The sequence below is a fragment of the Lampris incognitus genome, chromosome 12, assembly GCF_029633865.1.
Source record: "Lampris incognitus isolate fLamInc1 chromosome 12, fLamInc1.hap2, whole genome shotgun sequence".
NCBI lineage: Eukaryota > Metazoa > Chordata > Actinopteri > Lampriformes > Lampridae > Lampris > Lampris incognitus.
This window is the reverse complement of record NC_079222.1, coordinates 19,954,613-19,971,554: the sequence shown is the minus strand read 5'-3', so window position 1 is coordinate 19,971,554 and position 16,942 is coordinate 19,954,613. Positions and strand designations below refer to the sequence as shown.

Here is a 16,942-nt window from a genome sequence, read left to right as displayed (position 1 = left end):
AGGAACTATAGAATTGTCAAAAGTCAGAGAAAAACTATCAGGTTTGGCCAAAGTAGATTTATTGCCTACTAGGAGGACCTCGGTTTTATCACTATTAAGTTTGAGGAAGTGGTATGAAAACCAGGATTTAATTTCTATTAAGCCGTCAGAAAGGGAAGCAGGTGGAAGAGTGGCAGTAGGCTTGGTGGATAAATAAAGTTGGGTGTCATCCGTGTAGCAGTGAAACTGGATTCCAAATTTCCTGAAAATGAGGCCAAGAGGTAGTAGGTAAATAATAAATAGGAGGGGTCCCAATACAGAGCCCTGGGGAACACCTGTAGTAACAGGAAAGGAGATCTCGATTTTTTAAGTTGGACAAACTGAGTGCAGCCAGAGAGATATTATCTAAACCAGTCAAGGGGGTGCCAGTTATTCCAATGGAAGCTACTCTTTCTAGGAGGATGTTATGTGAGATAGTATCAAAGGCTGCACTCAGATCAAGAAGGACAAGTATGGTTAAGAGACCAGAGTCAGCTGCCATCAACAGATCATTAGTGATTTTCACGAAGGCTGTCTCGGTACTGTGCATGGAGCGAAAACCAGACTGGAATTGTTCAAACAGATTGTTTTTAGTCAAGTGAGCGTGTACCTGAGATGCGACTGTTCTTTCAAGTGTTTTAGAAAGAAATGGTAAATTTGAGACTGAGCAACAATTATTCAAATTGTTGGGGTCTGCACCAGGTTTCTTTAGTATTGGAGTTATAGCAGCTGTTTTGAGAGATGAGGGAACAAGACCAGAGGTAAGGGAGGAATTTATGATCAGTATGTACATTATTTAATAGCAGTTATTAAAGGATAGAGGATAGAGGATAGAGAAGGTAGACAGGCTTTTACTAAATGAGTAGGAAGGGGGTGTAACTGACAGGTAGATGATTTGGATTTGCGAATAAGACCAGATATTTCAGCAACAGTTGGAAGTTTAAACTAGATAGTGAAGAAGAGGGGGCAATATAGAAGGGCGAATAAGATTAACTGTATGTAGTATTGTTTGACGAGGTCAATTACTGATGAATATTTTCAGTTTTGGCATTAAAAAAAGGTCATGAAGGCATTACATTGAGCGACTGAATACAAGTGAGGTGCAAGAGTGTCCAGTGGCCGTAAAATATTGTTTACCATGGAAAACAGGGCTCTAGTGTTCCCTTCGCCTGATCTAATTACATTTGCATAATAAGATGATTTAGCTGTGGACAGAGCCTCCTTATTATGAAGTATGGGGTCGTTATACATGTCTTTATGAACAACAAGGCCAGTTTTCGTGAAAAGGCGTTCCAGGTGACAGTGTTTAGCTGTAAGCTACCATAGTGCAGGTGTAAACCAAGGGGCAGAGTGGGTAAAGGAAACAGACCGGGTTTTTAAAGGAGCAAGATCCTTTAAAAGACTATCAAGGCCATCATTGTAGTGAGAGACCAGTTCATCTCGGGTGGATAAATGTTTCTCATATATTTCTTCTGTACCCAACATGTTATATTACAGTATATTATTATTACATCTTGATTTCTTGGCTTCTTGATTTCTTGGCTCTAATTGTAATATATTTGTTGCAATATCCTTGAGTCCCAATGTAAGCTTAATTATACAATCACTTCAGTCTATCTCTCTATTTACCTTTCCTCTGTTACTGCCAGATTTGGATTTCTCTATCATTAGTTGCACTTATTTAATCTAAATCAAAAATTAAAGTTGAAAATTCAGATTTCCACTGATGTTAGATCACTATCTTTCACTAGTTGACTATCTCTGGTTGATCTACAAGAGAGGAAGTTCCAGTTTATCCTTCCTTTTGGGCCAGTCCCTGCTTGCTAGCTTAAAATGCCCATTACTATCTTGTGTTAATATATTATATTTACCTGACCAAGCAGAGCTTCTCTCTGTTTGGTTCTCGAGAGAGGAAATTCTGCCTATCGTCTGTGGTGGACCAACCACTGTTGAATGAAGTAAAACATGTCAGTTCCTGTCATGGTTCATATGCGCAGTTCGAAATTTTTTCATGAAAAGTGTCTTACCAACACCGTTTTTTTTTTAATGCAAACACTTTCAGAAGTGATGGCTTTCGTGAATTGTGAGTGAGCGGCATAATTACTGTTTTACCATAGTCAGTGATAGACAGTTATGAAACTGGCATTAATTTATATGTAAAGGTTCAATATCATGGCTTTAATTATATGCCACATATTTACTTGAATGGGGCTGTATTTGCTTCTTTTGTGTCACACTACCATTTTAAGATCTAATTATTTCATCTCAGATTTTTTAGACTCTCGCCCTTTTTCATTGGCAGATCTAGCTCTGTAGTTGTCTGCTTTACTGAATCTGGGTCCGGTTTCCTGTTTTGTTTATTACTTACCTATGGTCTTGGATAGGCAGTCTGTCAGTTTCTCCCTCGAGAAGCAAGGCTGTCTCATTGCAAGAGAGGGTGAGGATTAAAGAAAGGTGTGGCGTGCCTTAACTTTAAAGACAGCAGCAGGTAACCATTTGGAGATTAGTATTCCACTGATGTTAACAGTGGCCAAGGTAACAGGCCTTGCGAACCAAGGCTCACGCAAGGGGTTGCAAGGCCCTGCTGTAAGATACTCAAAAATCTACTTTTTCCTTAGTCCAGAATGAAGTGGTTTGCTTCATTTGAGAGAAATAAATGGAAGTTTTATATCTAAATTGGCAAGTAGGACCAGTAAATACTGACTTCTGAAACTACAGAAATAATGTAAGGGCCACTTCACTCCCAAGGTAGCACCAATACATGGCTTAATTTCTGGAGATATTTTCATCTTGATATGTATTTTTATCTAAATCTTAAGAAAAAAATCATGATCCTGTGTAGCTTAAAGGGAAGAACTTGGGAGTGCAACCTGATAGTGCAAGGGGTTGAAAGTTAGCCTTCATGGTCCTGTTTTGCACCTTAGATAAAAGCACTAAACACATGGTCATTTCTAATAAAAGTTAAAAAAAAGAAGATGACAAATTAATTTTGGATTTCATATTAGAGCTTTTTGTAATTCAAATTTCTTAACCTAGGATTGTTTCTTATGTGGCTGAGTGAAGAATGGGCTGACAGCGCACTAAGTGTAGACAGGATGGAAGGGTTGGGTCTGTGGATGCCACATCTTATTTATGGCTGTATCAAGTGCAGGGTCAGGTCTCTCCACAGACAGTATGAGCTTCCTGGAGGCAATAAAAAGTCTTTCTTCTTGTCACAACTACAGGAACCAGCATGCTCTCCTAGAGATGAACAATGCATGGTGATATGCCATGGAGAAGAAAGGAATAGATGGACTGTGGTCAAGTCAAAGCTAATAGCTAATTACATTTGACCAGAAAAGGAGTGAAGGTTAAGCATAAAGACTGGTGTGCTTCTGTTCTATCAGAAAGTCAATAGCAGGGTCAAAATTAGTGTCCAATATTAATGTTTTTATATATATATATATATATATATATATATATATATATATATATATATATATATATATATATATGTGTGTATATGTGTGTGTATATGTGTGTGTATATATATATATATATATGTGTGTGTGTGTATGTGTGTGTATATATATGTATAGATGTGTGTGTATATGTATATATATACATATATATGTATGTATGTGTGTATATATATATATATATACTATATATACTATATATATATATACTATATATACTATATATATTTAATTTTTTTTAGGGTTAACTTCATTAATTTCATTGGTCTGATGCAACAATTCTTGGGAAGCGACAGACAAGCAACAAGCGACAGCAAGTTATATTTCAACAATTGTAAACTGTAAACAATTATGTTTTGTTGAGATCTGTTTGGTACGTAAGGTGACATCTTTTACGCTGTTTACTGTCAGATTTAAAAATAAAGAGGTAAAGGCCAAAGTTGTAGTGAATCAAAATGAGGAATCTGTTTTTGTTGATTTTATATGCAAGTTGCACATGCAAGGCCTACCAACTTTTATTTGCATCATCAACAACTTGTAGTTGTTGATGATGCCACCATCATAGGGCCACCACAAAGTTAGATTATGCATTTACTAATGATGAGTGTGCCTGTTAAAGCTCATTGATCAGCCAAACGAAGACAGACATGTAGGGGTAGCATTAGATAAAATAAATACAGTAGTAAAATTTTCAAAAGGTGATGTTCAGTTGGGGACTATTTTTTTCTTTCAACAGTCACTGTAATGCTAGAGGCTGTTAGAAGCTATAACAGGTAACATTTATAATGGACGACATAGGCAAAAGGTAGCACGATACTTGGGAATTTGAGACAAATCTTCTTTGGTTCTGCAGCAGGAAGACAGCGAGGTGCCCTTGTCCCTCCCCTCAGAGAGCAGTGTGAATGGTGAACTTGAAGGAGAAGAGGCAGCTGCTGCTGAAGCTGACTGCATGGAGACCACCGCTACTACGATGGGTCCAGCAGCGGTCTCCACTCACACAGTAGATGGCCAAGTGTCCATGGAGACAACGGGAGCACGGACGGACAGCGGGGGTGGCAGAGCAGCGGCTCTTGTTGCTGCAGCAAAAGCAGTTATCTTAGGGAAACAGCGTTTAGCAGCAGGTGGTCACCCATGTGCCCAGTGTGACAGGGTCTTCATGTCCATGCAAGGCTTAAGATCTCATGAGAGAAGTCACTCAGCCATGGCCCTGTTCAGTAGAGAGGACAAATACAACTGCCAGTATTGCCAGTTTGCCTCACCGTTCAGACACAAGTAAGTAGAGAGGAAATGGGCCGAAATAATTTAGTTTTACCAGCTCACATGCTCTGTTACATTTCTTTCTGATGTGTGGAGGACAGTACTTGGTCAGATGTTAATTACACGAACTATGCCTTGTCCAAAAGTAGGCAAACCTTTGAAATACACTATGTAATATCTTGCTCTGCTAGAAGTTGAATTTAAGCTCTCAGCCTGGAGCAAGTTGGATGTATACCTACTTTTATAGAGCACATGTTAATCAATTTCTGTTTACTCTTAAAATTCCATACGTTTTTTTAAGAGTTACATTTTTTTTACCTGCAGCTGAGATATAAAGTGATGGAAACACACAACCACAGAGAAAGCAAGAGAGGGAGATAGAGTCCTCATCTCTTCTCAGCTCCCATTTGTAATCCCTCTGTACTGTATGTGCCCTGACCCAGAAAGAAGCCGCATTCCCATGCCACCTAGGAGGCTGGCATTAAAAACACTTCCACAGTCCCCACAGGCACTCACACACTCATTCCCACCAGGGGATTGTGAGTAGATGAGTTCATCCCACAACTCCCTGTTCTGTAGTCATTGGAAATGTATTGCTTTATCTTGTGAGGTAAACAGAATCAAGCACTTGCTGGTGAATATCTTTCTATTATATACACTACCGTTCAAAAGTTTGGGATCACCCAAACAATTTTGTGTTTTCCATGAAAAGTCACACTTATTCACCACCATATGTTGTGAAATGAATAGAAAATAGAGTCAAGACATTGACAAGGTTAGAAATAATGATTTGTATTTGAAATAAGATTTTTTTTACATCAAACTTTGCTTTCGTCAAAGAATCCTCCATTTGCAGCAATTACAGCATTGCAGACCTTTGGCATTCTAGCTGTTAATTTGTTGAGGTAATCTGGAGAAATTGCACCCCACGCTTCCAGAAGCAGCTCCCACAAGTTGGATTGGTTGGATGGGCACTTCTTTGAGCAGATTGAGTTTCTGGAGCATCACATTTGTGGGGTCAATTAAACGCTCAAAATGGCCAGAAAAAGAGAACTTTCATCTGAAACTCGACAGTCTATTCTTGTTCTTAGAAATGAAGGCTATTCCATGCGAGAAATTGCTAAGAAATTGAAGATTTCCTACACCGGTGTGTACTACTCCCTTCAGAGGACAGCACAAACAGGCTCTAACCAGAGTAGAAAAAGAAGTGGGAGGCCGCGTTGCACAACTGAGCAAGAAGATAAGTACATTAGAGTCTCTAGTTTGAGAAACAGACGCCTCACAGGTCCCCAACTGGCATCTTCATTAAATAGTACCTGTTAGAGCCTGTTTGTGCTGTCCTCTGAAGGGAGTAGTACACACCGGTGTAGGAAATCTTCAATTTCTTAGCAATTTCTCGCATGGAATAGCCTTCATTTCTAAGAACAAGAATAGACTGTCGAGTTTCAGATGAAAGTTCTCTTTTTCTGGCCATTTTGAGCGTTTAATTGACCCCACAAATGTGATGCTCCAGAAACTCAATCTGCTCAAAGAAGTGCCCATCCAACCAATCCAACTTGTGGGAGCTGCTTCTGGAAGCGTGGGGTGCAATTTCTCCAGATTACCTCAACAAATTAACAGCTAGAATGCCAAAGGTCTGCAATGCTGTAATTGCTGCAAATGGAGGATTCTTTAACGAAAGCAAAGTTTGATGTAAAAAAAATCTTATTTCAAATACAAATCATTATTTCTAACCTTGTCAATGTCTTGACTCTATTTTCTATTCATTTCACAACATATGGTGGTGAATAAGTGTGACTTTTCATGGAAAACACGAAATTGTTTGGGTGATCCCAAACTTTTGAACGGTAGTGTATATATATATAGAGAGAGAGAGAGAGAGAGAGAGAGAGAGAGAGAGAGAGAGAGAGAGAGAGAGAGAGAGAGAGAGAGAGAGAGAGAGAGAGAGAGAGAGAGAGAGAGCACTTTCCCTACCGTTGAGTGTTTCTTTTGACAGTTATATACAAAGTTATATATATATATATATATATATATATATATATATATATATTGTCACACTTAAATGTTTCAGATCATCAAACTAATTTAAATATTAGACAAAGATAACACAAGTAAACACAAAATGCAGTTTTTAATGAAGATTTTTATTATTAAGGGAAAAGAAAAATCCAAACCTACATGGCGCTGTGTGAAAAAGTGATTGCCCCCCCTGTTAAAACATAAATTAAGTGTGGTTTATCACATCTTAGGAAAGGTGAGTTCAATTTCTCTAGCCACACCCAGGCCTGATTACTGCCACACCTCTTCTCAATCAAGAAATAATTTAAATAGGACCTGCCTGACAAAGTGAAGTAGACAAAAAGATCCTCAAAACTAGACATCATGCTGCGATCCAAAGAAATTCAGGAACAAAGGAGAAACAAAGTAATTGAGATCTATCAGTCTGGAAAAGGTTATAAAGCAATTTCTAAAGCTTTGGGACTCCAGCAAACTACAGTGAGAGCCATTATCCACAAATGGCAAAAACATGGAACAGTGGTGAACCTTCCCAGGAGTGGCCGGCCGACCAAAATTACCCCAAGAGCGCAGCGATGACTCATCCAAGAGGTCACAAAAGACCCCACGACAACATCCAAAGAACTGCAGGCCTCACTTGCCTTAGTTAAGGTCAGTGTTCATGACTCCACCATAAGAAAGAGACTGGGCAAAAATGGCCTGCATGTCAGGTTTCCAAGACGAAAACCACTGCTGAGCAAAAAGAACATAAAGGCTCATCTCAGTTTTGCCAGAAAACATCTTGATGATCCCCAAGACTTTTGGGAAAATACTCTGTGGACTGACGAGACAAAAGTTGAACTTTTTGGAAGGTGTGTGTCCCATTACATCTGGCGTAAAAGTAACACAGCATTTCAGAAAAGGAACATCATACCAACAGTAAAATATGGTGGTGGTAGTGTGATGGTCTGGGGCTGTTTTGCTGGTTCAGGACCTGGAAGACTTGCTGTGGTAAATGGAACCATGAATTCTGCTGTCTACCAAAAAATCCTGAAGGAGAATGTCCGGCCATCTGTTTGTGACCTCAAGCTGAAGCGCACTTGGGTTCTGCAGCAGGACAATGATCCAAAACACACCAGCAAGTCCACCTCTGAATGGCTTAAGAAAAACAAAATGAAGACTTTGGAGTGGCCTAGTCAAAGTCCTGACCTGAATCCGATTGAGATGCTGTGGCATGACCTTAAAAAGGCGGTTCATGCTCGAAAACCCCCCAATGTGGCTGAATTACAACAATTCTGCAAAGATGAGTGGGCCAAAATTCCTCCACAGCGCTGTAAAAGACTCATTGCCAGTTATCGCAAACGCTTGATTGCAGTTGTTGCTGCTAAGGGTGGCCCAACCAGTTATTAGGTTTAGGGGGCAATCACTTTTTCACACAGGGCCATGTAGCTTTGGATTTTTTTTCCCCTTAATAATAAAAATCTTCATTTAAAAACTGTATTTTGTGTTTACTTGTGTTATCTTTGTCTAATATTTGAATTTGTTTGATGATCTGAAACATTTAAGTGTGACAAACATGCAAAAAAGTAAGAAATCAGGAAGGGGGCAAACACTTTTTCACACCACTGTATAGATATAGATATAGATATAGATAGATTAGTTGTCTTTCACTCACTTATTTTTCTCTCCTATTATTTTGTCCTCATTTGATCTTTCCTCTTTTATTCCCTTATTTTTTTCTATCTTCTCCCCTTTCATTCTGTCTGTATTTGTGCCTTCTCTCTCATCCCTAGTCTGGACAGACATGTGCAATCTCATCATGGCCACCACAAGCCTTTCAGATGCAAGTTCTGCCCTTTTAAATCTTCCTACTTGAGTCGCTTGAAGAGCCACCTGCATAAAGCTCATGCAGGTAAACAAGTGCACACACAAATATGCACACAAATCCACACGCACACACACATACACACACACACACACATACACACACACACACATACACACACACACACACACACACACACACACACACACACACACACACACACACACACACACACACAAGTATTACTTCTTACAGCTCTTCTCATGACTAACAAAGAAGTCCCAGGTCAGAATAGTTGCCCTGGTGTCATCTGTCACATATTGATGGTTTGTTGATTTTTTTTCTTTATCGAAGACAATTCTTCCCGTGGAATTGCTTAATAAGAGGCTTTAGAACTCATCCCTTAATCTGGATGTAGTAAATTTTGCACTTTAAGAAATTACTGGCTGTTTTGATATTCTAACTGGTAGCTGTAATAAATGCCTATTACAATATCACCTTTTTACCTGAGAGGTGATTTATGTCAATGGTAGGACATCATATTCCTATAAATGTCTAGATATCCAATCAACAGAAAAAAAGTTTCCACTCAGTACATAGGAGGAGGTACAGTGGTGCTTTAAAGTTTGTGAACCTTTTAGAATGTTCTATATTTCTGCATAAATATGACCTAAAACCTCATCAGACGTCACACAAGTCCTAAAAGGGGATAAAGAGAACCCAGTTAAACAAAGGAGACAAAAATATTATACTTGGTCATTTATTTATTGAGGAAAATGATCCAATATTACATATCTGTGAGTGGCAAAAGTATGTGAACCTTTGCTTTCAGTATCTGGTGTGACACACCCCCCCCCCCACGTGCAGCGATAACTGCAACTAAATGTTTCTGGTGACTGTTTATCAGTCCTGCACATCAGCTTGGAGGGATTTTAGCACATTCCTCTGTACAAAACAGCTTCAGCTCTGGGATGTTGGTGGGTTTCCTCCATGAACTTCTCGCTTCAGGTCCTTCTACAACATTTTGATTGGATTAAGGTCAGCACTTTGACTTGACCATTCCAAAATATTAACTTTATTCTTCTTTAACCATTCTTTGGTAGAACGAATTGTGTGCTTAGGGTCGTTGTCTTGCTGCAAGACCCACGTTCTCTTGAGATTCAGTTCATGGACAGATGTCCTGACATTTTCCTTAAGAATATGCTGATTCATTCATTCATTCATTCATCATCACCCACTTCTCCGGGGTCGGGTTGCGGTGGCAGCAAGCTAAATAGGGCGCTCCAGACGTCCCTCTCCCCAGCAACGCCCTCCAGCTCCTCCTGGGGGATCCCAAGGCGTTCCCAGGCCAGATTGGACATGTAGTCCCTGCAACGACTTCTTGGTCTACCCCGGGGTCTCCTCCCAGTTGGCCCTGCCGGGTAAACCTCCAAAGGAAGGCGCCCAGGAGGCATCCTTATCAGATGCCCGAACCCCCTCAACTGGCTCCTTTCAACGCGAAGGAGCAGCGGCTCTACTCCAAGCACCCGCCGGATGTCCGAGCTCCTCACCCTATCTCTAAGGCTGAGCCCAGACACCCTACAAAGGAAACTACACTGCTCAAAAAAATAAAGGGAACACCTAAAAACACAATATAGACCTCGATGAATGAAATATTTCAGCTGAAAATCTTTATTTATTAGACAGAGGAATGTGTTTAGAGCAAAATAACCTAAGAATGATCAATGGAAATCAAAATCATTAGCCCATTAAGGTCTGGATTCAGAATCATACTCAAAATCAAAGTGGAAAATGAGAACATAGGCTGATCCAACTTCTGTGGAAATTCTTCAAGACGATTCAAAATGAGGCTCAGTAGTGTGTGTGGCCTCCACGTGCCTGTATGCACTCCCTACAACGTCTGGGCATGCTCCTGATGAGACGACGGATGGTCTCCTGAGGGATCTCCTCCCAGACCTGGATCAGGGCATCGGTCAACTCCTGGACAGTCTGTGGTGCGACATCGCGTTGGCGGATGGTACGAGACATGATGTCCCAGAGGTGCTCGATTGGATTCAGGTCTGGAGAACGTGCAGGCCAGTCCATAGCATCAATGCCCTCGACATACAGGGACTGCTGACACACTCTGGCCACATGAGGACGAGCATTGTCATGCATGAGCAGGAACCCAGGGCCCACTGCACCAGCATATGGTCTGACAATGGGTCTGAGGATCTCATCCCGGTACCTAATGGCAGTCATGGTACCTCTGGCTAGCACGTAGAGGTCTGTGCGGCCCTCCAAGGATATGCCTCCCCAGACCATCACTGACCCACCTTCAAACCGGTCATGCTGGAGGATGTTGCAGGCAGCAGAACGTTCTCCACAGCGTCTCCAGACTCTCTCACGTCTGTCACATGTGTTCAGTGTGAACCTGCTCTCATCTGTGAAGAGCACAGGGCGCCAATGGCAAATCTGCCAACCAAGATGTTCTCTGGCAAAGGTCAATCGGGCTGCACGGTGTTGGGCTGTGAGCACAGGCCCCAATTGTGGACGTCGGGCCCTCATACCATCCTCATGCATTCTGTTTCTCACTGTTTGAGCAGAAACCTGCACATTAGTGGCCTGTTGAAGGTCGTTTTGTAGGGCTCCAGCAGTGCTCCTCCTGTTCCTCCTTGCACAAAGGACCAGATAGCGGTCCTGCTGCGGGGTTGGTGTCCTCCTGCGGCCCCCTCCACGTCTCCTGGTGTACTGGCCTGTCTCCTGGTACCTCCTCCATGCTCTGGACACTGTGCTGGGAGACACATCAAATCTTCTTGCCACAGCACGCATTGATGTGCCATCCTGGATGAGCTGCACTACCTGAGCAACTTCTGTAGGTTGCAGATACCGCCTCATGCCACCTCTAGTGGTGAGGGCACTAGCAAAATGAAAAACTAACCAAAGATCGGCCAGAAAAGATGAGGACAGGCAAATGGTCTGTGGCCACCACCTGCAAATCCATTCCTTTTATAGGGGTTGTCTTGCAAATTGTCTAATTTCCACCTGGTGGAAATTAGACAATTTACCAACAGGTGAAATTGATTCACAAATCAGTGTTGCTTCCTAACTGGACAGGTTGATATCTCAAAAGTGTGACTGACTTGGAGCTACATTGCATTGCTTATGTGTTCCCTTTATTTTTTGAGCAGTGTAATTTCAGCCACTTGTATCTGCGACCTCACCCTTTCGGTCACTACCCAAAGGTCATGACCATAGGTGAGGATTGGAACGAAGATTGACTGGTAAATTGAGAGCTTTGCCTTCCAGCTCAGCTCCTTCTTCACCACAACGGTCTGGTACAATGTCCGCATTACTGCTGATGCTGCACCAATCCGACTGTCAATCTCCCGCTCCAGCCTACCCTTGCTCATGAACAAGATCCCGAGATACTTGAACTCCTTCACTTGAAGCAGCAACTCATCCCCGACCCAGAGGGAGCAAGCCACCATTTTCTGGTAGAGAACAATGGCCTCAGACTTGGAGGTGCTGACTCTCATCCCAGCCATGTCACACTCAGACCACCCCAGTGCGTGCTGGAGGTCACGTTCTGATGAAGCCAACAAAACCACATTATCTGCGAAGAGCATAGATGCAATTCTGAGGTTCCCAAAACAGGCACATTCCTCACCTTGGCTGCGCCTTGAGATCCTGTCCATGAATATCACAAACAGAATCGGAGACAAGGGACAATCTTGGCGGAGTCCGACACCCATCGAAATTGTGTTTGACTTTGTGCCAAGGATGCAGACACAGCTCTCACTTTGGTTTACAAGGACCAAATGGCTTGTAGCAACTGCCCCCGTACCCCATACTCCCGCAGTACCCCTCACAGAGTGCCCCCGGGGTACACGGTCGTAAGCCTTCTCCAAGTCCACAAAACACATGTAGACTGGCTGGTCAAACTCCCATGCCCCCCTCAGCACTTCCGCAAGGGTAGAGTTGGTCCGTTGTTCCACGGCCAGGACGGAATCCACATTGTTCCTCCTGGATCCAAGGTTCGACAATCGGTCGGACCCTCCTCTCGAGCACCCTAGAGTAGGCTTTCCCAGGGAGGCTCAGCAATGAGATGCCCCGATAATTGGAGCACACCCTCCGGTCCCCCTTTTTAAATATGAGAACCACCACCCCAGTCTGCCACTCCACAGGTACTGTCCCCGACCTCCACGCAACACTGAAGAGGCGTGTCAACCAAGACAACCCAACAATGTCCAGAGCCTTCAGCATCTCAGGGCGAATCTCATCCACACCCTGTGCCTTGCCACTGAGGAGCTTTTTAACTACCTCAGAGACCTCTGCCAGCGATATGGGTGGGGCTTCTCCTGAGTCTTCAGACTCTACCTCCTCCACTGAGGACATGTTAGTCGGGTTCCGGAGCTCCTCAAAGTGTTCTTTCCACCGCTCCACAACATACCCAGTCCGGGTTAACAGTTCCCCTCCCCGGCTGAACACAGCCTGAGTCAAGCCCTGCTTCCCCTTCCTGAGTCACCGGATGGTTTGCCAGAACTTCCTTGAGGCCAACCGAAAGTCCTCCTCCATAGCCTTGCCGAACTCCTCCCACACCCGAGTTTTTGCCTCCACGACCGCTGAAGTGGCAGCCCTTCTTGCCTCCCGGTACCTGTCTGCTGCTTCAGGAGACCCCTGGGCCAACCAAGTCTGAAAGGCCTCTTTCTTCAGCCTGACGGCCTCCTTCACCGCCTGTGTCCACCAGCAGGTTCTCAGTTTGCCAGCTTGACATGCACCGATGACCTTATGACCACAGCTCCTGCCTGCCACATCTACAATAGAGGCTTTGAACGTGACCCACTCAGACTCTATGTCCCCAGCCTCCCTTGGGATACATGAGAACTTCTTCCAAAGGTGGATGTTGAAGACCTCACAGACAGGGGCCTCCACCAGACATTCCCAGTTCACCCTCACTACACGTTTGGGTTTGCCAGGTCTGTCCGACAGCCTTCCCTGCCATCTGATCCAGCTCACCACCAGGTGGTGATCAGTTGACAGCGTTGCTCCTCTCTTCACCCGAGTGTCCAAAACATACGGCCACAGAGCTGATGATACGACCACAAAGTCTATCACCAATCTTCGGCCTAAGGTGTTCTGGTACCAAGTACACTTATGAACTACCTTATGTTCGAAGATAGTCTTTGTTATTGCTGATCCATGACTCGCACAGAAGTCCAATAACATGGCACCGCTTGGGTTCAGATCGGGGAGGCCGTTCCCCCCAATCCCGCCCCCCCAGGTTTCTCCATCATTGCCAATGTGAGCATTGAAGTCCCCCAACAGAACTATAGAGTCCCGAGGTGCAGCCTTATCCAGTACACTACCCAGAGACTCCCAAGAAGGCTGGATACTCCGAACTGCTATTCGGTGCATAAGCACACACAACAGTCAGAGCCTTCCCCCCAGCAACTCGCAGTCATATAGAGGCGACCCTCTCATTCTCCAGGGAGAACGCCAACATGGTGGCACTCAATCGGGGACTTGTGAGTATCCCCACACCCGCCTGTCACCTTGGCCAACTCCGGAAAAGTTTTCCAGAATTTGCTGGTATAATTCGGAATTGATTGTTCCAACAATGATGGCAAGCTGTCCTGGCCCAGATGCAGCAAAACAGGCCCAAACCATGGCACTACCACCACCATGTTTCACAGATGGGATAATGTTCTTATGCTGGAATGCAGTGTTTTCCTTTCTCCAAACATAGTGCTTCTCATTTAAACCAAAAAGTTCTATTTTGGTCTCATCCGTCCACAAAACATTTTTCCAATAGCCTTCTGGCTTGTCCACGTGATCTTTAGCAAACTGCAGATGGGCAGCAATGTTCTTTTTGAAGAGCAGTGGCTTTCTCCTTGCAACCCTTCCATGCACACCATTGTTCAGTGTTTTCCTGATGGACTCATGAACATTAACATTAGCTATGTGAGAGAGGCCTTTAGTTGTTTAGAAGTTACCCTGGGTTCCTTTGTGACCTGGCCGGCTATTACGTGCTTTGCTCTTGGAGTGATCTTTGATGGTCGACCATTCTTAGGGAGGGTAACAATGGTCTTGAATTTCCTCCATTTGTACACAATCTGTCTGACTGTAGATTGGCAGATTCCAAACTCTTTAGAGATGGTTTTGTAACCGTTTCCAGCCTGATGAGCATCAACAACACTTTTTTCCTGAGGTCCTCAGAAATCTCCTTTGTTCTTGCCATGATATACTTCCACAAACATGTGTTGTGAAGATCAGACTTTGATAGATCCCTATTCTGTAAATAAAACAGGGCACCCACTCAGACCTGATTGTCATCCCATTGATTGAAAACACCTGACTCTAATTTCACCTTCAAATTAACTGCTAATCCTAGAGGTTCACATACTTTTGCCACTCACAGATATGTAATATTGGATCATTTTCCTCAATAAATAAATGACCAAGTATAATATTTTTGTCTCATTTGTTTAATTGGGTTCTCTTTATCTACTTTTAGGACTTGGTGAAAATCTGATTATGTTTTAGGTCATATTTATGCAGGAATGTAGAAAATTCTAAAGGGTTCACAAACTTTCAAGCACCACCGTATATATTACATACTGGTGTCATTGTTTCATTTGATTTATTATCTGGTTTACATTCTTGAAGGGATCAGGAGGTGAAAATTGATTCCAAAGATAGACAAGCAAATAAAATGAAGATCTAATGGAGAAATATTTTCATGACCACAGTCATCTGCAGAAATTATTTCCCGAATGCTTGTAGCTCATTGTTCAGGCTGCTATCAAAGTGACCAATCTAACTTTTATGGGCTCCCTGACTGGTCATCACCAAAAAATATAAAAATAAAATTATTGGAGAACAAGGTAGATTATTCAAGTTTATTTTGCCTGAGGCTTGACAGGCTACTGTGTTCAATCATGTGCACTAGTGCAACACTGTCAAATAATTTTGTCATTATACTCAAAGATTTCTCAGTATCAACAGTTTTCATAGTTCCGTGTTATACTTATTAGCGTTACATTGTTCTCATGTTCTGCTTTAACTTGCATAATGTGCCCTTAGGAATTTTATGTTTTGCTTTTCTATCTCTTTTTTCATTATAGTCAGGGGTGCACATAACTTTTTTGGTTTGGTTCTCACGGGGGCACCTGGAGATTTTGCGTGGTACTCAGTCTTTACACGGCACGGTTATCCTATAATATGTAGTCATCACTACCCTTCTGACTGCTCTTCTCACTGTCTTCCTCTCTTTCAAACATGGCAGATGAAGATGTGGGCCTACTTCTTTCTACCTGGTTGAGTCTGTAATTAGCTGTTTGCATCCATAAGTCAACAGCTGGCTTTGGGTCAAAAGTCTCTGTTGTCATCTTAGACAAGGGGATGTGCATCAGGGATGAGAGGCGAGAGTCTGACAGGCGGGATCTGTACTTCCTTTTTATTATATTTAGATGTGAAAATCCCCTCTCACATGCAGCACTGCTCAAGGGCAGTGTAAGGGACAACAGAAGGACTTTATCAATGTTGGAGTAACTATCTGGATTACTTATATTCACTGTATTGACCAAGTCATACACAGGAGGCTGCCAAACGTTTTCTTGCTTGCTTTAAACACATCCATTCTCTTACAGTGGAGTCTCTGTCAACAGACAAGCTGGCCTCATATTTCTGGAGGATGTTAGTAAGTGTTGTGTTGCCAAAACTGTGGAGATCTGGCATTTCTTGAGGCCAAGTTGAAGGATCAAAAATTTAAATTTGATCACATGACTTAAGGGATTCACATCCGCTTTCAAACTCATGAATTAGACCTCTCAGTACATCAGCCTTGTCCCTGTCAGCATCAGCATTTGAAACGGTCTCTTTCCTGTACTTGCCTTCACTGTCAAGTGATAGTGTCAGCTGCCCAGCAGCTACCATGAGCTCATCTTTGCATTCACCAATAGTCAGTTTATCTTGCTGGAACCTGAGGGAGGTGAACTGTAAAATGTTTCCAGTGTCAAGCATGTTGGCAAGGAAACACTGAAAACGCTCTGTGCAGATATGTTTTAGGTCACTGTCATCACTTGTAGCCACTTGAATTTGCATTGCAGGTAATAGCCTCCATGTTTTGAAGTCTCTTGCCTCCTTGCAGACCATGTGATGTTGTGAAACTTTCCTAATTTCACAAAGGCAATGCCATTCTCATCACATACCTTCTTTAGTTGTTCTGTTCTTTTTGCGCCCCCTCTCTTTAAATAAAAGCTCAGCAACTTGACAACGGAGTGATTAAATGTCTTACAGTATGGCCCTATACGATCAGCTGACTATGCAGTTCTCGAGGGTGTGGGCGGTACACAGAATATGCACAAGGGAATCCCTGATCGCTACCACCTGACACAATTTGGGAACG

At 42.8% G+C, this 16,942-nt stretch overlaps 1 protein-coding gene across 1 annotated transcript in view; it reads left to right on the top strand.

The window, feature by feature from the left end:
* The window catches only part of znf462 (zinc finger protein 462), a 97,297-nt gene that overhangs the window by 49,391 nt on the left and 30,964 nt on the right, over nucleotides 1-16,942 (top strand). Inside the window, exons 5-6 of the mRNA XM_056290832.1 lie at nucleotides 4,330-4,748; nucleotides 8,522-8,648. Coding sequence (XP_056146807.1) covers nucleotides 4,330-4,748; nucleotides 8,522-8,648 — 546 coding nt within the window. The remainder of the gene's footprint in view (nucleotides 1-4,329; nucleotides 4,749-8,521; nucleotides 8,649-16,942) is intronic.